Source organism: Hoplias malabaricus, chromosome 2, assembly GCF_029633855.1.
Source record: "Hoplias malabaricus isolate fHopMal1 chromosome 2, fHopMal1.hap1, whole genome shotgun sequence".
In the NCBI taxonomy this organism is placed as follows: Eukaryota; Metazoa; Chordata; class Actinopteri; order Characiformes; family Erythrinidae; genus Hoplias; species Hoplias malabaricus.
This window is the reverse complement of record NC_089801.1, coordinates 83,532,068-83,558,383: the sequence shown is the minus strand read 5'-3', so window position 1 is coordinate 83,558,383 and position 26,316 is coordinate 83,532,068. Positions and strand designations below refer to the sequence as shown.

Sequence of the window (26,316 nt, the reverse complement as noted above, 5' to 3'; positions counted from 1 at the left end):
GAATTTAAATATGCTTCAAACTTCATATGATTTAATACAGTTTATTACTTATATATCTGAAGAACATTTGACAAAATCAGCATACAATATTGATCAAAAGTGAACTAAATGTTTAAATCTGACAGTTGAAATGGCTTTAACATTTACCCTATTCGTTTCAGCATTATTGTTGTAAATGTGTTTATCATTAACACATAAAAAGAAAGTGTTTACAAGGAGCATTTTACATGAGAATGTTCATTAGGAAAAATGCATTCTACACAAAATTAACTTTCATTTCGTTTGGTATTTTGGCTACAGTTTCATTTTCATTGAATACATATTAAGTACTAATAATAATAAAATGATAACTCTCTTAATAAAATGATTGACATTTCATGAAGTTCACGACTTTAGCCAAGTACTTGCTTTTTGTTTTAAATTAAATGCTTTCTGTAATAAACACCATGCATCTTTTAATATTAAAGGCTACATGGTTCTAGGAAATAACACAATTCAGTCTAGTGCATGTGTAAAACCCATTAAATATATTGCAATGACATAAGTATTTAACAACATAGAAACACACACCAAACCCCATAGCTTAGAATTAAAAGGTAGATATAATTTTACCACCCATAAAGCCCAGAAATAACTCAAGAAAACAAAACACCACTGAATCTGAAGATCTTCTGACACTGGGTCCTGAAGAGGGCGTTCACAAGGCTTCTGTCTTCATTTCTGAGAGGAGGAAGAAAACAATGAGAACTGAACTTATATTAACTTCAGTACTCCAATAACAAACAAAGTGTAACTGACCTCAGTAGTTGGTGCAGATGAAGTTGAGCTGCTGGGTCTCAGGCAGACTGACCCACTGCTGTCCTCCACTCGAATCCAACGCTCCAGATCTCTCTCCAGAACCACAGTCTTCTCCCCCGGTCCCGTTCCCTGGAGCCCAGTTCTGGTAGCAGATGGAGAACCCACTGACCCAGAACCAGAAGCCCTGTCTGCAGGTGTGACGTAGCCCCAGCCAAACGTGATCAGTGGAGGCTTTCTGAGCCACCTCCATCACCCAGGACTGGACCTTCTCAGAATGAACTGAGACCAGGTCCCTATGGTTCTCCCTGCAGTATCTCAGAGCATCCCACCAGGTCAGAGTCAGATTCACCAACACCAATTTATCTGGAGAAGGAAGGAAAGTAGGATGTTTAAGGAACTTTGTGTGAGGTCAAACAATATATGATCAATTTTATAAAAGTGACATTACACTCACTCTGGTAGCAGATGAATGGGTTCATACATTCACAGTTTACATCATGCCACTGCCCTTGGTCCTCCATATACACTGCAGCACATTTCTCAAATCCACCCAGGTTATTTGGCTGGCCAGACTGCCAGTATCGAAATGAGGAGATACTCTGGTCTGACCACTGCCAGGAGTCATTGAACAGACCGATCCACACATTATTACTACTACTTGTAGTTGTCATACTCCAGATCTGCTGGTTGTCACTCTGGTCTCTAACACTGGTCAGATCTGTGTAGTTATCTCTGCAGTAGCTCTGAGCTTCACGCCAGGTCTTTGCATCAGAAATAAACCTATATGTTTGATTATGGGCCTTGTTTCCTGAAAATCACAAGATTCAGCAGCAAAAAAAGCAGTTAAAGTATGCTGAAACTACTAGTTTTATTAAGTCAGATATGGTTTCAGCCACATTCACATTCATATACCTGTATAGAGCTAAGCACATAACCAAGACTTCTTCACAGGAAGAAAGTCTACTAAAGAACTGTAGTTTCTGAGTGTCTGTGCTAAAGTTAATTGCTGATTAAATTGGGATCACATCAGACCAGCATGACTGTAATTAATCACAATGAGGATTAAATAAGCTGATTTGGTTCATAGGTGGTTTCTGATGGATTCATAGCAGCAGTATTTTAGTAGAATACACTGCAGTTGGACGTGGCTCATTGGAATTCACTAAAAGAAATCGGTAAATGCGGATATTTGCTGTCTACAACACGCAAGTCAATTTTCCATATGAATCTTTTAGAAATGCTCTCAATAAAGATAGTTTTAAATTTCTGAGCTGTAATGGTACAAATCATGTTATCTGAGCTTTATTTTTACTGTTATTCTCAGATAAATACAGGCTTCCCTGTTCCAGAAATGTTAGCTGTTTGAACATGAGTGTTTTAATCAGATAGTGATGAACTAAATTACTATTTTGTGTTTTCTAATGTTTATATTCCTGTTTTAACATTCTCCTAAATTTCAGTTCAGAGTGTGTAGCTTTATTTTATTGTGTGATTAGTTCTAATAATGTATATCATTCTGTGTTTTCCTCTCTTATGGTGTTTGGTTTCATTCATTACTTTTTCTAACACTCTTGAAGGATTATGGTGAAGGTTAAGTGTAGGTTGAGGTTTAAGTGTATGTGATAGCATTCGGTCTACTCAATGTTTCTAATATTTGTAGCTTAGTGTTATTTTATTTAGGCCAGAATGTTTTCCCTTCCAAGTTTCAGGGTTCTTCAGGTCATGGGGCTCTGGATCTGATCTGTCCTAGCACTGACAAAACAATGCTAACCTGATGAAAACACTAAATGTCTCCAAACTCACCCTCACATTTTAAATTAAATGGACTAATCCTAAAGGCTGTATATTTGTTTGGAATTATGTGGTTAATTTAGGGGGGGGGGGGGGGGGGGGGCAGGGTGGAGCAGCAGGTAGTGTCTCTGTCACAGCTCCAGGGTCCTGGAGGTGGATTGGTAGGTGGATTGGTGGTGACTCAAATGTGTCAGTGACTCAGGTGTGAGTGGATGTGTGAGTGTGTGTTGCTCTGTGGAGGACTGGTGCCCCCTCCAGGGTGTGTTCCTGCCCTGTGCCCAGTGACCCACCACCACCCTGAACTGGATAAGGGCTGCAGACAGCGAATGCATGGTTAATTTAGCTGACTGCTGTTTATTTTTAGTATGCTGTCTGCCAAATTAAATATACTATATGTATATAATTGCTTAACAATAAATTAATGTCAACTAACAGTGGCACAGCCCAAATTGATCCGAGGCCCTGCTCGGCTAAGTCACTACTCCCTGTGTGAGGGTTCATGTGTGAAGACACACTCTCCTTCATTGATCGGCAGTTCCCTGAACTGAACTCGGAGTCGGCGCACGACACAAAAAATACTCTGTATATTAATTTTTATCAGATGCGGTAAACGTTGCACGTGAGACACCTTGCCACATGCAGTAATCTCCGTGATCACCCACACATACACATGGATAACATACCACACCAGGACGCAGAAATCAGTGACAACAACACTACCTTATACAGCGTGGTGGTGCCCAATACATGTTTGGGAAATATATTTTTTAACCATTTAAATAGATGTCTACATACATTTTAGGCCAGAAGGCCTAGTTATGTAAGAAATGTATATGATTTTCAGTGTTGTGTGTGTGATCTTACCATCATAACACACAAAAGAGTATTGATGACCACAGATAACATCCACCCAGGTTCCATCATATTTCTGCATCGCAACACAGAACTCACTCCCTACAGCATTGTTTGGTTCTCCACTGCTCCAGTTCCTGTACTCCACTCCCTCTCTGTACATATCTCCATCACCCAGAGACCACTGCCATCTCCCAGGGTTCACTCTGTTTAGACCAATCCATACATAATCTGTGGCTTTGTTTTGCAGAGTGGAACTGAGCATCTTCATCTCCTCCATGTTGCTGACGGTGGCCAGATCAGTGTATTTCTGTCTGCAGTAGCTCTGAGCTTCAGTCCAGTTTTTAGCTTCATTCACAAAGTGATATTGATGAGGAATGTGCACCGACACACCACAGACAGCTGAGAAAATCATGCAAACCAGAATATAATATTATTAGTGCTGTCCTGACACTATTAATAGTGTTATGTTCACATCAGCAGACATTGGAGATTCTCACTGATATGACACAATGAGTACTGGACAATTACAAGAACAATACGTATTCAAATTGTTCAAATTCTACAATTCACAATATCATCTACAAATTCAGGAACTGAAAAAATAAAATGTTGGCCTTTAAGCCCTCAGACACCTCTGCATTAATAATTGAATCCTTCACCACAGTGGCTTTTTGAAAATCAATTCTCAGTAAACCCAGTTTACAAACAGAAGTGAAAACACTCACCTGAGAAAAGGTAGATGAGAGAAAGCCACTTCAGATCCATTTCTGAGAGAAAAAGTATTAATATAACATTAGTACAATATGCTCTACTGCTGAACTGAAGATAATGTTCTCTGTGAACACTGCTGTGGATATTTGATGGTGGGTTTTGTGCATTTTCTGATGTCATTTTCCCCATGTGTCATGAGATTTTAGTCGGGGCGGTGCCTGTGCTTCATTTCTTTTTTAAATACAGCGAGGAGCTGTGAATTTTAGTAACATTCTCATGGTGTTGTTAGAATAACTACAGAGAAGTTTGGAGATTGTGTCTAATGTCCAACATGATCATAATTATAATTTTAGTAAGTTTATCCTTGGCTCTTACAATGTCTACAACCTGATTGCCATTTCTGTCTTCAAGAGGAATGTAGTTAGTTTTTGATCAAGGTCTAATCAAGTAATATCTAGAACCTCTCTGAGATCTCAGTGTATTTACTAACACCACAAAGTATATTTATCTAGTGCGTTGAAATGTGTGTTCTTAATTTTCTGAAAAATAGGGTTTTTGTAGGTTTTTCTCAGTGTAGTTCAGTGATGTTCCTCAGAGTGATTCTCCAGTTCTTTTGGAGTGTGTACCTCACAGTAACTGGGTCACTATGTAGAACTTTCTCTTTATCCAGTGTCCACTATGAAAACTAACTCCAGCAGAAGACTGGAGCAGCTTCTTTAGCTCTGAGTTAATGTTAATGAAACATGAATCCTACCTCGGTGTTGGTTCTGTTCTCCTCTCGGTGTTCACTTCTGTCTTCTTCTCTTCTCCCTGTGACTCTGTATCTCTCTCTGTCCTCTCTCTCTTACCTCCGATCTCTCCACACCTTCATTTACATCACATATAGGTCTGAGCCTTTGTCTGTTCCAGGGAAAGCCACTTTGCATGAATTTCTTCATCACACGCTCAGTGACAAGAGTCGATTGTGTTTGTTATCAAACCTTCAGACTGATCCAGTCCAGCTGCAATCCAGAGGATTTAATGGAATTAAGCTACAAACAGTGTTAGTTCTCAATGGGATTTTGTCAGAATTTATTACCTTATTGAATGTACGTTCCTGGACTGCTGTTTTTAGAGTCATTGATGATGAACTCTGGGTTATTGTAATAACAGCTAACGTGACTCTCTGAGAAAAGAGGAAACTTTATATTAAAATTTGACACAGATGTTATCAGCAGATACTCTGCTCTGCATATCTCCATCTACCGGTACAAAGACAACAATGACCACCTTATGTCCAGTAGAACTAAATAAATAATCAAACGTCCACAATGTCCAAAAGTAAGTATAAGTTTTAAAGTTAGTGAAGTGAGTCTTTAGTGTTCACCCACTCTGGACACAAGCTGTAACATCTCTATAGAAAAGCATTGACTGGTAGAATGTGGACCTCTGAAGCAGATGGTGGATGAATGAATGGAAACAATGTTTAATAAAAAAATATTCAGCCATGAAAACTCTGTAATGCATTTACACATATATTTCAACAGGAACAATAATGATGTTACACACATACCATGTTTTTCTTCTCTCAGTGACTCTCTCTCTTTTTCCCTCTGTTTTCTCTCTTATCTCTGATCTCTCCATCCCTTCCTCTTTACCTCAGAAACAACTGATAATCAGTTTCACCAGAACACACTTTGCATAAAATCCCTTCCAGACATGTTCAGTGACAACAGCCTGTTTTTGACGTTAAGTTTTTAGGACCCTGAGTCAGTCCATTTCTTTGAGGATGTGATGGCACTCAAACCTGAAGATTATTTTGGACAAATGTTAATAATAATAATAATGTAAATAATCTGAATTTTTAATCATTTTGATGAAGAAAATTGTAAACTTTAAAGATTCCTGGGGTGAAAGTTTTAATAATGTGTGTAGTACCTTGTGGAAAGTCATGCCATCAGTTAACTTCAAACAAAAATAATTCAGTTTTTTTTTTTTTTTTAAATCACCTGTGCCTCAGACAAAACTCACATCTGAAAATATCATCTGTAGTAAGTGGGTCATATGGAAAAAAATCCAAATTTATCCACACACCAACATCCTGGATTACACTCAGCTGCAAATGATGCTCAGTCCACTTTACTCAGTGTCAGCTGTGAGTTAGCAGGTTATAATGCTCCCGTGAACCATGACTGGGCTGTGGAACAATGGACCTGTGTTCCCTGGAGTGTTGGAGCACTATCTAATACATTTAAGGTGAGTTGGGAGTTCATCCAGCACCAGAACCTGACCACATTAACGCTCAGATGCAAGCATATAATCAAGTCTACACAGCAGATTTCAAAGATTTGGTTCAAAATATGACACAGACTTAGAGAAAGGGATGTTAGAAGAGGTTTTCCACATTGTTCTTATCTCTTTCCATGTTTCTGGGAGTCTGTAGAAGGGTGAATGTGTCAATGAATGAAATGTAGATGAATGTTAAGGAATCTCATGATAAGGACAACTGTGTTTGTGGGTGAAACTAATGGCTGTGCACTCAGAGTATCCTAAGATCCTAGGACGTGTTTCCTGAGACTGGAAGTTAATGAACTCTTAAATCCTCCTGTAACCAGTCCATGAAGCTGGAGCTTTTTAGAGCTGTGTCTGTGTGTGACATTAATATATAAAGACATATGTAGTCTTCCCAAAACCTGTAACATTGTAAACACACACACCTTGCTAAGTGAGCTTACATCTTTTGAGCTCTTCTTTTTAAACCAACTTTTCTTACATATATCAGCTATAATACTGAAAACAGATAGAATTTAACAAACATTGAAATACAGAATTTAAACCTGTGACCTAGATTGTGTTTTCTTCTGTTGTACCTAGCATGTGTCAGTTATATACTTTGATGAATGAATAAATACAAGCAAATGTTTTATAATAATTCATACAGACATGATTTTACTTTTACTTAATGTAAAAGGGGAAATTACAAATAAATTATACCCCACATTCCACATGATTTAATAAAGTTTATTACTTATATATCTGAGGAAACTGTGATAAAACAGGTAAACAGAGCAAAAGGTGAATAAGATTTAGAACATTGGAAAATTCCAAAAGGATCATAATATTTTGATTAAAAGTGAACAAAACGCTTAAATCTGACATTTGGAAATAAAATGTATTCTTATCAGCATCATTACTGTAGATTTGTTCATCATTAACAAACGAAATCATCAAGGTGTTTACAAGAGGCATTATAAATGAATCTGGAGGTTTTTTCATAGAAGGTAATTCAGTTCAAAATTCTCCCTAATTTATTTAAAAAAAAAAATTATTAATTAATAATAATATATATACCGTATTTTCCGCACTATAAGGCGCACCTAAAAAACTCAAATTATCTCAAAAGCCGACAGTGCGCCTTATAATCCGGTGCGCCTTATATATGGACCAATATTGAGCCAGGTCTCGCAACTACGGTAAGCAGCCGCCTACTTCATTTTCTTCCGCGCGCGGTGCATGCTGGATATATACCGGTATATATATATTTCATTTCCATTTGTTTTTTATGTAAAGACCCCAAAATGGCTCCTATTAAGAGACACGCATATGACGCAGAGTTTAAACTCAAGGTGATCAGTCACGCAGAAGAACACGGGAATAGAGGAATAACTTAGTAAAATTAGCTTTACGTGTTTATTTTGTGTGTTGTGTGATTTTAACGTTTGAGCAACGTTGAGTTATTGATATATTGTTATCGCTTTGCACTATTTCGAGTGTTACTATATTGTGATTATTATTATTGAATCGAGGAAAAGTCCCCCCCCCCCCACTATGTGGGGTATATTAACATTGCACTACATGTTTTACCTTAAACTACGCTGGGTTGTAATCTATTAATAAAGTTGAACTGACCTATCTGACTGTTTTGTTGACATTCCCTTTAGCGCAGCTCCATCTAATTGATGCATAACGTAACCCCCAGCCTCTACTGTAGCGTCTATTGTATGCGCCTTATAATCCGGTGCGCCTTATATATGGACAAAGTTTTAAAATAGGTCATTCAATGAAGGTGCGCCTTATAATCCGGTGCGCCTTATAGTGCGGAAAATACGGTATATATATATATAAACAATAACACTAACAGTACATGTGTCAAGGAAATAACCTATTCAATCCAAATCAAGTGTAAACTCTGTATTGTATAATACATGCATAAATATTGAAATCCCCATAGAACTTGCCTTAAACTAGATGTGTCCACTCAACAAATTAATTCTGTTTGTTTCCTGACCGAGGAACACAAGGAAAAGGAAAGGTTCGATCTACACACCAAACATCATAGTTAAGAATCAAAGTGTAAATATTACTTCACCACCCATAAAGCCCAGTAATAACTCAAGAAAACATAAAACATCACTGAACCTGAGGATCTTCTGACACTGGGTCCTGAAGAGGGTGCTCATCTGGCTTCAGTCTTCATTTCTGAGAGGAGGAAGGAAACAATGAGAACTGTACTATTTTAACTTCAATTTTCCAGTAACAAACACAGTGTAACTGACCTCAGTAGTTGGAGCAGATGAAGTTGAGCTGCTGGTTCTGTGGCAGACTGACCCACTGCTGTCCTCCACTCGATTCCACCGCTCCAGATCTCTCTCCAGAACCACAGTCTTCTCCACCGGTCCCGTTCCCTGGAGCCCAGTTCTGGTAGCAGATGGAGAACCCACTGACCCAGAACCAGAAACTGAGGGTGCAGGTGTGACGTAGCCCCAGCCAAACGTGATCAGTGCAGGCTTTCTGAGCCAAGTCCTTCACCCAGGACTGGACCTCCTCAGAGTGAACTGAGACCAGATCCACATGGTTCTCCCTGCAGTATTTCAGAGCTTCTTTCCAGGTCAGAGTCTGAGTCACCAACAGCAGCTGATCTGGAGAAGGAAGGAAAGTAGGATGCTTTAGTAACTGTGTGTGAGGTCAAGCAGGACGATCTATAGAGTGTTGTATAATCAATGTTAAAAAAGTGATATGACACTCACTCTGATAGCAGACGAATGGGTGAATATTTTCACATTTTTCATCATGCCACTGGCCTTGGTCCGTCATGCGCACTGTAGTACAGTTCTCACCCTTATTATCTGGCTGGCCAGACTTCCAGTATCGGAATGAAGAGTTACTCTGATCTGACCACTGCCAGGAGTCGATGAACAGAGCGATCCACACATTACTACTACTTGTAGTTGTCACACTCCAGATCTGCTGGTTCTCACTCTGGTCTCTAATACTGGTCAGATCTGTGTACCTCTCTCTGCAGTAGCTCTGAGCTTCACGCCAGGTCTTTACATCAGGAATAAACCTATATGTTTGATTATGTGCCTTGTTTCCTGAAAACACAAGGGTTATTTTATCTATGGCTCTGTTACAGTACAGTTCTCTCTTCTTCAGCAGCCAGAAGAACAGTTAATGATACACATCTACTCAATATGGTCAAAGGTATGTTGATACTAGTTTTACTGATCACAAGGCGTGGACACACCCAGGATGGAGCCCTAGTCCATCACAGGGCATCACACACTCAGCAGGTCACTCACACCTAAGAACACTGTTTAGTGGCCAATCAACCTACTAATGTGTGTTTTTGAATCATGGGAGGAAACCCACGCATACACAGGAAGAACACCACAACCCAGAGATGTGTGACAGTAACACCACATGATTGAGGAAAGATGTTTTCTAAAAGTTCAAACAGATGTTAAGTGTCCACATACATTTGGCCATACAGTGTAAGAGGCCAGTAGGTCTAGTTATATAAGAAATGTATATGATTTTCAGTACTATGTGTCTGTGTGATCTTACCATCATAACACACAAAAGAGTATTGATGATTACAGCCATCATCCAGCCAGGTTCCATCTTTCTGCATCGCAACACAGAACTCACTCCCTCCAGCATTGTTTGGTTCTCCACTGCTCCAGTTCCTGTACTGCGCTCCCTCTCTGTACATATCTCCATCACCCAGAGACCACTGCCATCTCCCAGTGTTCCCTCTGTTTAGACCGATCCACACTGAGCTGTTAGTTTTATCTTTGAGAGTTGTGTTCAGGTTCTTCATCTCCTCCATGTTGCTGACGGTGGCCAGATCAGTGTAGTTCTGTCTGCAGTAGCTCTGAGCTTCAGTCCAGGTTTTATTCTCATTCACAAAGTGATATTGATGAGGAATGTGCACCGACACACCACAGACAGCTGAGAAAATCATGAAAACCAGAATATAATATTATTAGTGCTGTCCTGACACTATTAATAGTGTTATGTTCACATCAGCAGACATTGGAGATTCTCACTGATAGGACACAAACAGTACTGGGCAATTACAAGGAAAATGATTATTTCACATTCTACAGTTTACAATTCACTGTAAAACATTTCACTGGTGTTACAACCCAGTCTAGGGTTGAGCCGTAACAGAAGGAGGTGTGTGTTGGAATTAATATATGTGAAGGAATAACTGTAACAGATGTAAATGGTGAAACAAAAAGACACAAAGACATGTATATATTGTAGATGGGATATTTACAATGAAACCAAACACCAGTGAACCTCAGGATGGCCTTTAGCCGACAAAAATAATAAACAAACACCCCTCCTAACTGACCCACAAACAGCTCTAACTTACCTAAGTGTAAACAAAAGACAACACCTTACCTTACTCCCTGTCTATCACTGCTATTTTAAAGTGGCTCTAATGTAATTTACCAGTATTCTTATGTATATAGAATAACAATAACATTAGAATAGCAGTTTTTTCAGCAGTTTACCTTATATGCCAGCATCTTATGTTTAATTACAAATGTGTTTTTTTCTTTTATTTCTTCTAAATCCCCATGAATAAAAAATGTAGAATTCCAAAATGACACACATGACTTAAAGTTGTGTTATAGTAGTTTATAGGTGGTATATATATATATAACAGTGGGGAAAATAAGAAGCTCACCCCAAGCTCAGGACATGCATTTTGAGCATTCATTCATTATCTGTAATTGCGTATCCAGTTCAGGGACACAGATCCTACCTGGAATCATTGGGCACAAGGCGAGAATACACACTGGAGGGGGTGCCAGTCCTTCACAGGGCAACACACACTTTCACACTTTTGAGTCGCCAATTCACCAACCAAATGTGTTTTTGGACTGTGGGAGGAAACCGGAGCACACGGAGGAAACCCACACGGACACAGGTAGAACACACCACACTCCTCACAGACAGTCACCCGGAGCGGGAATTGAACCCACAACCTCCAGTTCCCTGGAGTTGTGTGACTGCAACAGTACCTGCTGCACCACCATGCTGCCTACAGTTTGAGCAGAAATCATTAAAATAGAAATATTAGCCTACAGTCATTAGTATGATGCTGATGGATAGGGACTCGACTCGTAAACAAAAGATGGCGCATGTTTTCACAGCTTGACAGGAAGTACTGTATGCTGGTAAATTACAGTTCCATCCATCCATCCATATTCCACTGCTTATCCGGGTCCGGGTCTCAGGGGAAGCAGTCGGAGCAAAGAAACCCAGACCTCCCTCTCCCCAGCCTCCGCTTCCAGCTCCTCCCATGGTATACCAAAGTGTTCCCAGGCCAGTCGAGACATGTAGCCGCTCCCGCTCCATCTTTCCCTAACTCGTGAAACAAGACCCTGAGGTGTTTAAACTCCTCCACTTAAGGCAGGATCTCACTTCCAACCTGGAGAGAGCACTCCACCCTTTTCCATGGAGTACCATGGACTCAGACTTGGATGTGCTGATCCTCATCCCTACCGCTTCACACTCGGCTGCAAACTGGCGCAGTAAGAGCTGGAAGTCCCGGCTCGATGAAGCCAACAAGACCACATCATCGGCAAAAAGCAGACATGGAATCCTGAGACCACAAAACCGGACACTTTATGCCACTTGGCTACACCGAGAAATTCTGTCCATAAAAATTACGAACATACTCCCAGAGCACCCCCACAGAATACCCTGAGGGACACAGTCGAATGCCTTCTCCAGGTCCACAAAACACATGTAGACTGGTTGAGCAAACTCCCACACACCCTCCAGGATCCAGGTGAGGGTATAGAGCTGGTCCTGTGTTCCACGACCGGGGTGACCGGGGATCCAAGGTTCAACTATCAGTTGGACTCTCTTCTCCAGTACCCCCGCATAGACCTTACCGGGGAGGATGAAGAGCGTGATCCCCCTATAGTTGGAACACACCCCATACTCTACTTCCTCGGCGGAAGACGTGCTGATGGGATTGAGAAGATCCTCGAAGTATTCCTTCCACCACCTAATGACGTCCCCATTCAAGGTCAACAGCTCCACACCCCCACCATGTCCAGTGTTGATGGAAAACTTTCCCCTCCTGAGTCGCCTGATGGTTTGCCAGAAACTCGTCTTTTTCCATGTTTTCACCGAACTCCTCCCACACCCGAGTTTTTGCCCCAGTGACAGCTGAAGCCGTAAGCCGCTTGGCTCCCTGGTACCTGTCAGCTGCCTCTGGAGTCCCCCGAGCCAACCAGGCTCGATAGGACTCTTTCTTCAGCTTGACAGCCTCCCTCACCCGGGGTGTCCACCATCGAGTGTGGGGATTGCCACCCCAACAGGCACCGACAACCTTGCAGCCACAGCTCCGTTCAGTCGTCTCAACAATGGAGGTCCAGAACATGGCCCATTCTGACTCAATCTCACCGGCCTCCCCCAGGATGCAGTGGAAGCTCTGCCGGATGTGGGAGTTGAAGATCTTTCTGACAGGTTCCTCTGCCAAACGTTCCCAGCAAACCCTCAGCACACGTTTAGGTCTGCCAGGTCTTTCCGGCATGCTCCGCCACCATCTGATCCAATTCACCACAAGGTGGTGATCAGTTGACAGCTCAGCACCTCTCTTCACCAGAACATATGGCCGCAGGTCCAGTGATACGACTATAAAGTCGATAATTGAAATGCGGCCTAGGGTATCCTGATGCCAGGTATACTTGTGGACACCCTTATGCTCAAACATGGTGTTCGTAATGGACAAACTGTGACGGGCACAGAAATCCAATAACTGAACACCACTCGGGTTCAGATCAGCGGGGCCGTTCCTCCCAATCACGCCCCTCCAGGTCTCACTGTCATTACCCACGTGAGCGTTGAAGTCCCTCAGCAGAACAATGGAGTCCTCAGAATGAGTGCTCTCCAGCACCCCCATCTAGGGGGCCCAAGAAGGCATGGTACTCTGAACTGCTGTTCCGTGCATAAGCATTAACAGCCGTCAGAGCCCTTTCCCCAACCCGTAGGCACAGGGAAATTACCCTCTCGTCCACTGGGGTAAACCCCAATGTACAGGCGCTAAGCCAGGGGACTATGAATAAGCCCACTCCTGCCTTACGCCTCTCACCCTGGGCAACTCCAGAGTGAAAGAGCATCCAGCCCCTCTCAAGGAGATTGGTTCCAGAGCCCATACTGTGTGTCGAGGTGAGCCTAACTATATCTAGCCGGTACCTCTCAACCTCGCGCACCAACTCAGGCTCTTTTCCCACCAGAGAGGTTACGTCCCATGTTCCAAAAGACAGTTTCAGTAACCGAGGATCGGAACGCCAGGGTAGCCGACCCTGAACACCACACGATCCACAATGCACCAGACCTGGATTACTACCTCTCCCACAGGTGGTGGGAACCATGGGAGAGTGGACCCATGTTTCTCCTTCAGGCTGAGCCAGGCCAGACCCCATGAGTGAAATTCCAGCCACCAGGAGCTCGCCAAGGAGCCTGGTTCGAGGGTGAGGCCCCGGTTACCCTACTCTGGGCGAGGGAAGCTGTGTCCCTGTTTTTACTCTCTTCATCTTGGTCTTTATGGATCACTCTTTGTCTGGCCCATCACCTAGGAATAATTTGCCTTGGGAGACCCTACCACGAGCTATAGCTCCTAGGCTCACGCAGGCACGCAAACCCCTCCACCATGTTAAGGTGTTGATCCGGGGAGGGATAAATTACAGTTTTCTACTGTTATTTGTTACCTGAACACATTACTGTTTATTTATGTCTGTAGTATGATTATTTAACAGTAATTTACAATAATTCTAAAATACAATAAGGTGCTGTTGTAAATTCACCATAAATTTACAGCAGTTACAGTGTATCATCTACAACTTCAGGAACTCAGATGGAACGTCTTTGTATAAATCACAAGAACAAAAAATGTAAAATATGAGAAAAAATTTGGCTTTTAAGCCTTCAAACATCTCTGCATTAGTAATTGATTGCTTCACCACAGTGATTCTTTCACAGTTGATCCTCAGTAAACACAATTTACAAACAGAAGTGAAGACACACTCACCTGAGAAAAAGTAGATGACAGAAACCCACTTCAGATCCATTTCTGAGAGAAAAAAATATTACTTTAAAAATACATACATACATACATTTTCTTTTCCGCTTTTCCATTTCAGGGTCGCGGTGTACTTTAAAAATAACATTACTAAATTATACTCTACTGCTGAAATGAAGATTGTGTGCTTTGTGAACTGCTGTGGATATTTGATGAAGGACATTGTGCATTTTCTGACATCATAAATGTTAATAACAATTTCTTGGAACGGGGCGGCACGGTGGCGCAGCAGGTAGTGTCGCAGTCACACAGCTCCAGGGGCCTGGAGGTTGTGGGTTCGATTCCAGCTCCGGGTGACTGTCTGTGAGGAGTTTGGTGTGTTGTCCGCGTGGGTTTCCTCCGGGTGCTCCGGTTTCCTCCCACAGTCCAAAAACACACGTTGCAGGTGGATCGGCGACTCGAGTGTGTGAGTGAATGTGTGTGTGTCTGTGTTGCCCTGTGAAAGACTGGCGTCCCCTCCAGGGTGTATTCCCGCCTTGCGCCCGATGATTCCAGGTAGGCTCTGGACCCCCCGCGACCCTAAATTGGATAAGCGGTTACAGATAATGGATGGATGGAATTTCTTGGAAATTACTTCTATTTTAAAACTTCTAATAATCCTATACTGAACTTTAGTCACATCACCAAAAGTATTCACTTAGTAGTATACCAACTATATTCTGCACTTACAAATACAATATCTAGAACCTGATTGCCATTTCTGTCTTCATTAGAAATCTAATTAGTGCTTGATCATGGCCCAATCAGGTAATATCTAGAAGCTGTCTGAGATCTCTGAGATTTCTTCACACCAAAAATTATATCATTCTAGAGCGCTGAAAAAGATGTTCCTATTTTTCTTTAAAAATGGAGTTTGTAGAAACCGTAGTGTAGTTCAGTGATGTTCCTCAGAGTGATTCTCCAGTTCTTTTGGAGTGTGTACCTCACAGTAACTGGGCCACTATGTAGAACTTTCTCTTTATCCAGTGTCCACTATGAAAACTAACCCCAGCAGAAGACTGGAGCAGCTTCTTTAGCTCTGAGTTAATGTTAATGAAACATGAATCCTACCTCGGTTTTGGTTCTGTTCTCCTCTCTGCGTCCACTTCTATCGTCTTCTCTTCACACTGTGACGCTGTATCTCTCTCTATATCCTCTCTCTCTCTCTCTCTCTCTCTCTCTCTCTCTCTCTCTCTAACCCCTCCTCTTTAACTCAGACTGAACTCACCTTCTGTTTCAACTAAACTCACTTTACATAAATTTCCCTCATCACACACTCGGTGACAAGGGATGCTTGTTTTTGCTGTTAACTGTTGAGGAGAGTCCATTTCAGAGAGGATTTGATGGCATTAATCCATAAAGGTTATTAAAGCTCTACAGGCCCTTGTTCAGCCAATACCACCTTTTTGAAATTCCTACTAATAATAGACATCTTTAGTAATTTTTTGTGTATTAGTCGTTTTTGCAATGTGATGTAAGATAAACATGGACGCAGATGGAAGGATTTATAAAAATTAGACAGTGATGTTATCCACAGCTGCTCTGCTCTGAGATGCTTTGCATATGTCCATCCACCAGTGTAACATCCACAGCAGTGATCAAATGTCCACAGTGAGCTTTTATACTGAGTTCTGCTTCTATATGGTACACACATTCAGGACAAAGGTTGTACTATCTCTATAGAAAAGTGCTAAATGGTAGATTTGAAGGCTCTGAAGTAGCTGCACATGAGTTTGACCAACATCTCGAGATTGTGGTCTATTTTTCTCTGTTGTTTGTGGTTTTGTGTCAAAAAAAAAAAACTCCTCATGGACCAATCTGAATGAGAGACAGTATGCACTGGCTCTCTTGAGTACACCTTTGTAGGACTATTTTATTTATTTATTTATTTTTGTCTCTACAAAAACTCCAAAATTAAAAGGATATACAACTGCACATCTGATCATTTGCATTGAGAAAATTATATAGCTCTCTTTTTCCAGTGGCTCTGTATCTATATCCCTCTCTCTATCATCTCTTATCTCTGATCTCTCCATTCCTTCCTCTTTACCTAGATGTTTATTGTCTGTTTCACCAGAACACACTTTGCATAAACCTCCCTCCACACATGCTCAATGAAACAACCTTTTGTTTGTGACTTTACGCCCCTCGTCAGTCCATTTCCATGAGGATCTGATGGCATTCAACCCTGAAGATTGTTTGGGTCTTTTTTATTATCATTTCCTTTTAATTCATGTTGTGTTGTAGTAACTCTGAATGCGGAGGATGTAGCTTATGATAATTACTCTGATGTTATAAAGAGCTGCTCTGCTCTGATGCTTTGCATATGGCCATCTACCAGCACAAACACCACAGTGTCCACCTCGTGATGTCCAATAAAACTAAATACATGTCCAAAAGTCCACAATGTCCAAATGTAAGGACAGCTTTTATAGCTAGTGAGCTCTGCTCCTTTAAGTTACACCCATTGTGAACACAGGATTTAATATCTTGTAGAATGGGAAGTTCTGAAGCAGCTGCACAGCCTCACAGTGAATAATAGATTTTATTTCATAGAAAATATATAATTCAAAATTATAATAAAAACAGAATAAAGGAAAATAAAGTCACAATTTAAAATGATACTTTAGTTTTGTTTACTGTAAACACATTTTGTTAACAAAGTATTAACACAACAATTTATACCTGAATCTGGAGAATGTTCTTTGGAAATTCAGTTTAATTAAGACACACAATTTTATTATGTTCAACAATAGGAAGTGTGTTCAGCCACTTAGCCTAATGTTTACAAACATCATAAAAGCATAATATATTTCACACACATTCATTTGAAATGCTGAGGACTGAGACATTAACATGGTGAGCACATCATTTCTGGTTGATCTAACATGCCCATTTTTTTTTTTTTTTTTGAAGTGATTATATTTTTAATCAATTTTAAAGACATATGTGAGAAACTGATAGGTCCAATGATAATTTAGCACTTAAAGGTTAGCACTTTCAAAATTATTTCAGGCTTATTTCTGCCACAATATTTATTAAAAAAATAATGGCTCCTATATTTTCATTAATATGTAACTTGCTATCTCAATATTTTGAGATGTTGAGATTCATTTTCATCTCATACTTGTTTTTTCTTTGTGTTTGGGATGTGATTGTGTGATGCACATTACAGCACTGTTTCTGTAGCTCTTCTTTGGCTAAACAACAATGTTTAGGTGGTTTTAGCTAAACAGTGCCACCACTGGACAGAAGCACCATTCATTCATGTAGAGTAACTACAAAATCTACAAACTCTACAGTTTTTGTTATTTAACCTCTTTTCTGACAAATCAGTAGCAACACATGCTGCAGAAAATCCCATGTTTATGTCAGTTGGTCATATGTAAAATTCAAATTGTGCCCCAGCCTTCACTGCCATCCCCTTCCCCCGGAGCCCAGTTCTGATAGGACACTGACTCTCCACTGACCCAAAACCAGGAGCCCTGAGTACAGATGTGACTTAACCCCAGCCAAACATAGTCTGTAGAGGCTTCCTGAGCCACTTCTATCACCCAGGACTGGACCTCCTCAGAGTGAACTGAGACCAGGTCTCTATGGTTCTCCCTGCAGTATCTCAGAGTGTCCCACCAGGTCAGAGTCTGATTCACCAACACCAGTTTATCTGAAGACAGAAGAGACAGGACATTTTTAGTGTCTTTACAGAATGACAAAGGATTATAATCTTCACAGTTGCACTACTGTTTACTCAGACCTATCTAGAACCTCTGTGTCGGTGTGTCTTAGTGATGCTCTACAGTGTAATCATCCAGTAATTTGAGATTGGTTCCTCACACTGAGTAAATGTTAATAAAACATGAATCCTACCTTGGTGTTGGTTCTGTTCTCCTCTCAGCGTCCACTTCTGTCATCTTCTCCTCTCCCTGTGACTCTGTATCTCTCTTTATCTTCTCTCTCATCTTCTATCTCTCCAACCCCTCCTTATGACCTCACATATAAGACTGAATGGATTGTCTTTTTCTCTTAAGCGTATTTTACATAAAATCCCCTCATGACGCACACAGTGAAACAGACACTTGTTTCTTATATTAATCCTGTAGAGCCGGTTCATTTCTGTGAGGAACTGATGGAGTTGGGCCCTGATGATATGCACCTAACTCGCAGCTGGTCTGTTTGAAGTTTGGATTTATAAACTCTATCTTTCATACTTTTTGAAGAAAACCTTGGGTTGTTGTGATGTAATGTGACTCTCTGAAAGCAGAGGGAAGAGCTTATGATAATGCGACACTGATGTTATCAGCAGCTGCTCTGCTCTGGGATGCTTTGCATAAATAGGTCAGTCTGCTAGTGCAGACACAACAGTGACCAGTAGATCTAAATAAATATCCAAATATTCCCTATGTCCAATGGCAAGAACAGATTTTCTAGTTAGTGTGCTCTGATTCTTTAAGGTTCACTCACTATCTGTAGAAAAGTGGTTAAGGGGCAGAATGTGAAGCTCTGAAGTAGCTGCAAATGATGGTGTTTGTATGTTAGAATATCCTCTCACACCAGCTCTGGGCTGTGGGACAATGGAACTGTGTTCTATGGACTAATCGAGCACTATCTAATACCTTTGGGATGAATCTGGAGGTTCATCCAACATCAGTATCACACCACATCAATTCTAGAGGATGGGTGAATACAAGAATGGAGAAAATAAATATTGTACATGAATGTGGAGGAATATGCTGATTGATGATTAACCTAATAACTGTGGGTAAATCTGTTGAGAGTGCGCTCAGTGCCAGGGTATCCTAGGATTCCTCTGTAATTAATAGGTGTAGGGTGTGTTTCTGGGCCTGGAATTGAATGATCTTTTAATATGCAAAAACTTTCATTACAATAATGTTGCCCTTGTTTTTTTAAACTCTCAAATCCTCTATTATATAAATTTGTCTCATTGTCTGTCTGTGTGTTATATTAATATATAAAAACATACCACTTCTAACGTCACAAAGCTCACACGCAACCTGTACATTAGTCTCAATCCTGGCTCAATAACCCTAGTTCTTTTGACCAATTATATGTAAAAGCTATAAAAATGACAAAAACTTTAGAATTTAAGCTATACTGAAATACATATTTCAACTTTGAACATTTTTCTCCAATTGTCTTGTTCATAATATGCTGCAGTTGTTATATGTGAATGAATAAATATAGGCAAGTATTCCTACAGACTTGATTTCCACTTTTATTTTAGGCTAATGACATTTGTAGTTTATACAAACAGGTACAGAGAGCCAAATAACAATTACACAAAGTATATAATATTTCAAAATGAACCTCTTACATCATTAAACTCATTATTATAATCGCATGAAGCATAAAAATGTTCATATGGTGACTGTTTAAAAATTTTGAGTTATTTCATGGAAAAATAAAGCCAGTTTGTTCAAACGTCATACAGTTTTTCAGAGAATTAAAAAAAATCCAGAAATTTTCTTTATAAGACTAATGACTGTCACCATATACAATGTAGTTCACAAGCCAAAAGATGTAAATGTTATGCAGGAAATCAAACAAATAATCTGTGAACTGTGAAACCAAGATAACGAAAACAGAGTTACAAATGCTACTTTTCCAGTAACAACCAATCACAGACTGACTGACCTCAGTAGTTGGTGCAGATGAAGTTGAGTGTCTTAGTCTCAGGCAGACTGACCCACTGCTGTGCTCCACTCGATTCCACCGCTCCAGATCTCTCTCCAGAACCACAGTCTTCTCCCCCGGTTCCGTTCCCTAGAGCCCAGTTCTGGTAGCAGATGGCAAACCCACTGACCCAGAACCAGAAGCCCTGTCTGCACGTATGACGTAGCCCCAGCCAAACGTGATCAGTGGAGGCCTTCTGAGCCACCTTCATCACCCAGGACTGGACCTCCTCAGAGTGAACTGAGACCAGGTCCCTATGGTTCTCCCTGCAGTATCTCAGAGCACCCCACCAGGTCAGAGTCATATTCACCAACACTAGTTTATCTGGAGAAGGAGGGAACTGGACATTTTTAGTGTCTTTACAGGATGATAGAGGATTATAATGACATTGTTGAGAAAGTGAAATGACACTCACTCTGGTAGCAGACGAATGGGTTCATGGTGTTACAGTTTACATCAAGCCACTGACCCTGGTCAGCCATGGACACTGCAGTACAGTTCTCATTACTAGTTGCGTTATTTGGATGGTCAGACCTCCAGTACCGGAATGAGGAGTCACTCTGATCTGACCACTGCCAGGAGTCATTGAACAGACCGATCCAGGACTGTTTTACACCTGAACTTAGAGTCATATTTAACATCAGCTGGTTCTCCGTCTGGTTCCTCACACTGGCCAGATCTGTGTGATACTGTCTGCAGTAGCTCTGAGCGTCACGCCAGGTCTTTCCATTTTTAAAGAATATATATCTCCCAGTGGTGGTATTCATTTCTAAAAGTTAAATCAATTATATATTAACTCATGATATTACTGTATTAAAAAAATATAAAAATAAAAATGAATATATCAGGCATGAACATATATTTGTTTTAGCTTACATCACGAAAAAAGCCCAATTTTTACATACTTATATTGGAGGAGCTTACAATATTTACTGGAATGATCAGAAAGTTCTTACCATCATAACACAAAAAACTAAACACATTGTCACATGTATTATCATTCCAGGTTCCATCACGTCTATACATCTCGACGCAGTATTCCTGCCCAAACTTATTGTTTGGTTCCACTACAGCCCAGTTACGATACAGATCTGAATCACCCAGAGACCACAGCCATCTCCCAGTGTTCCCTCTGTTTAGACCGATCCACACTGAGCTGGTAGTTTTATCTTTGAGAGTCGTGTTCAGGTTCTTCATCTCCTCCATGTTGCTGACGGTGGCCAGATCAGTGTATTTCTGTCTGCAGTAGCTCTGAGCTTTAGTCCAGGATTTATTCTCATTCACAAAGTGATATTTATATGGAGGGTAAAGAGATGCTCCACAGACAGCTGTGAAGAACAGGAGAACAATTTGTTTAATGTACTGATATTGTAATGTAAACTGGATTTATGGTTTGTTTCACAGATCAGGATTAAGCCACATTATGGACTCAGTTAGAGCTGAACTTAACCCCTATCACATTCATACTGACCTGAGAAAAGGAACATAAAGGAAACTGACTTCAGAGCCATATCTAAAATAGAGAAAAACATTGTTAATTTATTTATTTAAATATTAACAAAGGTTACAGTATTCATACATTATTAAAGTTATGTAATAACAACATTTTGGGAGTAGGACCATGCCCAGACTCCTCCCTCAGCCTTATATATACCCTGTAAACTCACTGCAATTAACTCACTAGATGGATCTCGTCTCCACTAAGCAATGTGAGCTCTCTCCTCTGCTCTAGGTTTGTTTTCGGGGCCCCCATCACAGTCTTCTCTTCTGAGACATCACCCACTGCTGGACCTCTTTTTCCTATTACTCTTCCTTGTTTTGTCTGAGCTGGAAGGCATTAGCCGCAATACCTCATTGTCTTTGCTGTCTCTCAAGTCAGTGCCTTAGGGAGCTGCGTTTGAAAATAAAGTTGTTGTTTTTTTTACCTAACTTTTTTTTTTTAGGATTCTTCACAATACCAGGGCACTTGTTTGCCTACAGTGCTCACCAAGATTATTGCATTTTGAAATACTAGAACAGAAAGCAGGCCGCATGTTTAAGCATTTATTCTGACACAACTCAGCACTTTCTTCCCTCAGAATACTGCCTTGTTAGACTGCATTACACCCTTTTAGACACAGCCCCTCTCTGCTCCTCCTGTTCTCTCTCCTCTCATTTATTCCTCCTTGTTCCTTCTGCCTCTACTCTTCATCCCAACCCCCCCACCCCCTTGTGGCTGTGCTGCTCCCAGCCTCCAACTCAACAGATTGAATGCTCTTGTAGACTTTCATCCCAACCCCGTGACCTCACAGCTGTGACATGCACAGTTTCTAACATTACAACTCATACTTTCCCAACCTCTCCTTTCTCACCCTCTCTCATGCTGAGGACCTTTGTCCTGACCCTTTGCTTTATGGCTGCACCGCCCCCTGATTCCAAATTAGCAGCTTTAAGTTCATGTTCAAGAAGTTTATTGTCTTTTCAGCAGTATACAGTGTTTACAGTATACAGTGAAACGAAATAGCGTTCCTCCAGGACCAAGGTGCTACATAAGACAATACACAACATTAAAGTGCAACTAGTGCAAAGGGGGGTAAACGGTAACTGGATGTAACCATGATGTAAACAGGATATGTGTAAACAGTACGCTCATTTTCAGTCCACTATTTGCGTGAAGAAGTGTGTGTGTGTGTGTGTGTGTGTGTGTGTGTGTGTGTGTGTGTGTGTGTGTGTGTGTGTACTTCTTCAGTCCAGTCTCAGTCTCTAGGTGTTCAGGAGTCTGATAGCATGTGGGAAGATGCTGTTACGGAGTCTGGATGTGAGGGCTTGAATGCTTCGATACCTTTTTCCAGACGGCAGTAGGTTGAAGAGTGTGTGTGAAGGGTGTGTGTGATCTCCCACAATGCTGAGTGCTTTGCAGGTGCAGTGAGTGGTATGGATGTCTGTGATGGAGGGAAGAGACACACCGATAATATTCTCAGCTGTCCTCACAATCCGCTGGAGGGACTTGTGATCTGCCACAATGCAGTTCCCAAACCAGACAGTGATGCAGCTGGTCATGATGCTCTCGATGACTCCTCTGTAGAAAGTGGTGAGAATAGGAGATGGGAGATGAAACTTCTTCAGCCTTCGCAGGAAGTAGAGGTGTTGCTGGGCTTTCTCTCGATGACTCCTCTGTAGAAAGTGGTGAGAATAGGAGATGGGAGATGAAACTTCTTCAGCCTTCGCAGGAAGCAGAGGTGTTGCTGGGCTTTCTTTCTGATGTCACTGGTGTTAGTGGACCAGGTGAGATCATCCGCTAGGTGAACGCTAAGGAATTTGCTATTCTTGACAATCTCCACAGCAGAGATGTCGAGTATGATTTGAGCTGTGCATCGCTGCACAGTCATGGGTCAGCAGTGTGAACAGCAGTGGACTGAGCACACAGCCCTGGGGGGCTCCAGTGTTCAGTGTGATGGTGCTGGAGGTGTTCCTACCAATAGAGCTTGCACTCTATCCTCAGAAGCTGTTGTGATCCTTTGATCTTATGCCCTCTTCTTCACAACCATGCAGAGCCCTGCATCTACTGTATGGTTTATAGCCTCTCCTGCTGTGGACCTTGTTCCTGCCTTTCCACTTTACAGCTACACTGCTCCCAGCCCTAACTTTGCATCTGGCAATTTCTCCTACCATATACCTTTGACCCAAGCTCTCTCCTTTGCAGCTAGCTCTCTCCCAGCCTGCACTTTTACAGCCCTCACTTTGTCCTCAAGTAGCGCTGTGGACCTTTGTCCCATTCTCCCCGCTTTACAGCCACACTACTTTCAGCCCCTAATTTACAGTTTGTGCTCTTTCCTCAGATGATGCCTTGGACCAGCACCCTGCCTGGCGCCCGACACCTCCTCTTTCCTGGATTTTTTCCTCAAAAATTCTTCTCACACGCTGCCTCTCCTCTAGCACCTGTTTTGCCATCTAGGCCTCTGCCACGCTTGAATTAACTTTCTACTCTGCCACAAAGTTCATAATACAGCATACCCTTCATATCCCATTCATTCCCCAAGATCTACCCAATGTGTTTTGTTTTCATTGTTCTTTTTTACCTCATGGTGTTAGATCCTTTCTCATATCACCAGTCACAATTTTCCACATGAAACATCTACTTTGTTGTCTGTTGTACAGATTCAGATACATCAGAATACATTCTTCTATTTTCAACACAAATCTTCATCAAGCAATGCTTGAGATTCAACAGTTTCAGCTTTCATTGGGACGCTACAATGTTTATGATGGCTGCCAACAAAATCCCATCTTTAAATCTTCTAAACCAAAAATCACATGTACTTTTGGATACTTTTGGAGATGGGTGACAATGTAGAACTTTCTGTTTATCAGTGTCCACTATGAAAACTAATCCCAGCAGAAGACTGGAGCAGCTTATTTAGCTCTGAGTTAATGTTAATGAAACATGAATCCTACCTTGGTGTTGGTTCTGTTCTCCTCGTGGCATCCACTTCTGTCGTCTTCTCTTCTACCTGTGACTCTGTATGTCTCTCTATCCTCTCTCTCTCCACCTCAGAGGCAGGACTATGTTTGTCTCTATTAAGCAAGACCCACTTTGCATAACACTCCCTTATAACAAAATTCAATGGTCAATAAAAAAAAAGTAGATTATGTTTATATTAACCCTTCAGCTCTGGGGAATATTCAGCCAGAAAAAGCTGTTTTTTTATTTCCTTTTATAAATTGCAGTTTTCACTCAATTGTTTCGAGGATAATCATTGGGTTATTGTGCCGTAATAACACAGTGACTTGAAAGTAGAGTGGACGTTAATCAAACAATGATGATATCAGCAGCTGCCCTGCTCTGCTCTGGGATGCTTTGCATATGTCTGTCTACCAGCAAAGGCACAGCTGTGATGACCTGATAAGGTTCACTAGAACTAAATAAAAGCACCCCCCCTCACCCCCCCACCCCCGTTACAAGTACTGGGCTGTAGAACAGTGTACATGTGTTTTCTGGAGCACCATGTACTAGCTTTTGGATGAGTTGTGTGGTGTTATGACATATAATTTCCAACATCATCCAACTGACCCCACTGATGTCTGCAGCTTCCATCAAATCCTCACAGCAAGGATCCAGGTTCCCAATCATTTCTATAAGCAGAAGTGATCGCAGCTCTCTCTCTCTCTCTCTCTCTCTCTCTCTCTCTCTCTCTCTCTCTGTGTGTGTGTGTTTTCGAGGTTCAGATCTGTCGCAGTAATATTCCAAAAGTAGGAAGGGAGGTTTTGTGATGTTTGCAGTTGTTTTAAAAACCCTCATCCGATGTCTACTTTAAAATCCCAATCTCCAGGGTGCCCTGCAGGTCACAAGGCAGATTAGTTTGCTAGCCTAGCTGGCTAACCCATGTGTATGCTCTGCCACTATGGGCACAGAGTATACATGAGTTAACCAGAGCTTCATGGACATGGTCTAATTTCAGATGAGAAGCTGACAGAATTAATTGTGGCATCACTGTATTAATAAATTATTATTATTTTAGCACCAAGGGAAACAACAGGATGGGGATAAGACAAGACACCAAGACCAGGCTAAAACCACAAAGAAAGAAATAAACAGACAGGTATTTGAAGGTGTGTGTTAATAACAGGGTGGGTGGAGCCAAGGAGGAGGCACAGTTGTTGACACCACTTCCAGATGGAATGGTTCAAGAGGGTCAGAGACCATAGCCAGCTCTGTACTACATAATCTAAAGTCCTAGTGTAAGGATGCCAGTAGGGTGTCCACATGGACAGGGCATAGTTAAGGAATGCAGATGAGCTTCTCTGGTGGGAGGGGCTTAAAAGCACAAGGATTTCCTGAATGTTTTTGTTGAGTAACAGACTCTCGCATCAGCCATTATTGCATGGCCTGAGTGAGGCCTTTGGTAATATTCAGAGTGTAAAAGCAAGTATCATCTCCTTGCACCACTTTGGACAGATCTTCAAAAATGCTGAAGCATCATATACATTTGGTATCATTCCAATTCCCAACATCATTTCATTCCAGTGATATAAAAAATAAATAAATAAATTGAAGATCTCAAGCAAAAAATTAACAATAAATAAATACATGATAGTTGTTGTCTTCCTCTATGAAATCTAAACCAGACATGCATACAAACAGA

General features: G+C 41.2%; 3 protein-coding genes across 4 annotated transcripts; all 3 read right to left on the bottom strand.

The window, feature by feature from the left end:
- Positions 1-60: 60 nt before the first annotated feature.
- On the bottom strand, positions 61-4,290 carry LOC136678721 (C-type mannose receptor 2-like). The gene is made up of 5 exons (XM_066656835.1): positions 4,170-4,290; positions 3,454-3,843; positions 1,253-1,612; positions 799-1,161; positions 61-720 (listed from the first exon to the last, which is right to left on the bottom strand). The coding sequence occupies exons 1-4, from the start codon at positions 4,207-4,209 to the stop codon at positions 800-802; spliced, it is 1,152 nt and encodes a 383-aa protein (XP_066512932.1). The 5' UTR covers positions 4,210-4,290; the 3' UTR covers positions 61-720; position 799.
- Positions 4,291-8,691: 4,401 nt separating this feature from the next.
- Positions 8,692-14,513, bottom strand: LOC136678711 (macrophage mannose receptor 1-like). Its single transcript, XM_066656823.1, has 4 exons — positions 14,474-14,513; positions 9,979-10,365; positions 9,175-9,506; positions 8,692-9,078 (listed from the first exon to the last, which is right to left on the bottom strand). Exons 1-4 carry the CDS (start codon positions 14,511-14,513, stop codon positions 8,692-8,694), a joined length of 1,146 nt encoding a protein of 381 aa, XP_066512920.1.
- A 5,509-nt stretch (positions 14,514-20,022) lies between these two features.
- LOC136687439 (macrophage mannose receptor 1-like) lies at positions 20,023-24,691 on the bottom strand. Of its 2 annotated transcripts, XM_066661844.1 has the most exons (4): positions 24,629-24,691; positions 21,666-21,707; positions 21,151-21,522; positions 20,023-20,518 (listed from the first exon to the last, which is right to left on the bottom strand). In XM_066661844.1, the coding sequence occupies exons 1-4, from the start codon at positions 24,657-24,659 to the stop codon at positions 20,157-20,159; spliced, it is 807 nt and encodes a 268-aa protein (XP_066517941.1). In that variant the 5' UTR covers positions 24,660-24,691; the 3' UTR covers positions 20,023-20,156. The 2 variants fall into 2 exon arrangements, with proteins under 2 accessions (XP_066517941.1, XP_066517942.1); XM_066661845.1 differs by lacking the exons at positions 21,666-21,707; positions 24,629-24,691 and adding an exon at positions 20,610-20,963 and having other exon boundaries at positions 21,151-21,248.
- Positions 24,692-26,316: the final 1,625 nt, after the last annotated feature.

What these genes read in the sequence shown, in the direction of transcription:
- LOC136678721 (XM_066656835.1), bottom strand. Translation starts at nt 4,209, where the DNA reads ATGGATCTGAAGTGGCTTTCTCTCATCTACCTTTTCTCAG. An exon ending in CTCTTTTGTGTGTTATGATG is followed by an intron (nt 1,613 to 3,453) that starts GTAAGATCACAC and finishes GAATCTTGTGAT; the next exon opens with TTTCAGGAAACAAGGCCCAT. An exon ending in CCCATTCATCTGCTACCAGA is followed by an intron (nt 1,162 to 1,252) that starts GTGAGTGTAATG and finishes TTCCTTCTCCAG; the next exon opens with ATAAATTGGTGTTGGTGAAT.
- LOC136678711 (XM_066656823.1), bottom strand. Translation starts at nt 14,513, where the DNA reads ATGGATCTGAAGTGGGTTTCTGTCATCTACTTTTTCTCAG. An exon ending in CTCTTTTGTGTGTTATGATG is followed by an intron (nt 9,507 to 9,978) that starts GTAAGATCACAC and finishes TTGTGTTTTCAG; the next exon opens with GAAACAAGGCACATAATCAA. An exon ending in GTGAAAATATTCACCCATTC is followed by an intron (nt 9,079 to 9,174) that starts GTCTGCTATCAG and finishes CAGTTACTAAAG; the next exon opens with CATCCTACTTTCCTTCCTTC.
- LOC136687439 (XM_066661844.1), bottom strand. Translation starts at nt 24,659, where the DNA reads ATGCCACGAGGAGAACAGAACCAACACCAAG. An exon ending in CTTTATGTTCCTTTTCTCAG is followed by an intron (nt 21,523 to 21,665) that starts GTCAGTATGAAT and finishes TGTTCTTCACAG; the next exon opens with CTGTCTGTGGAGCATCTCTT. An exon ending in TAGTTTTTTGTGTTATGATG is followed by an intron (nt 20,519 to 21,150) that starts GTAAGAACTTTC and finishes CTCCTTCTCCAG; the next exon opens with ATAAACTAGTGTTGGTGAAT.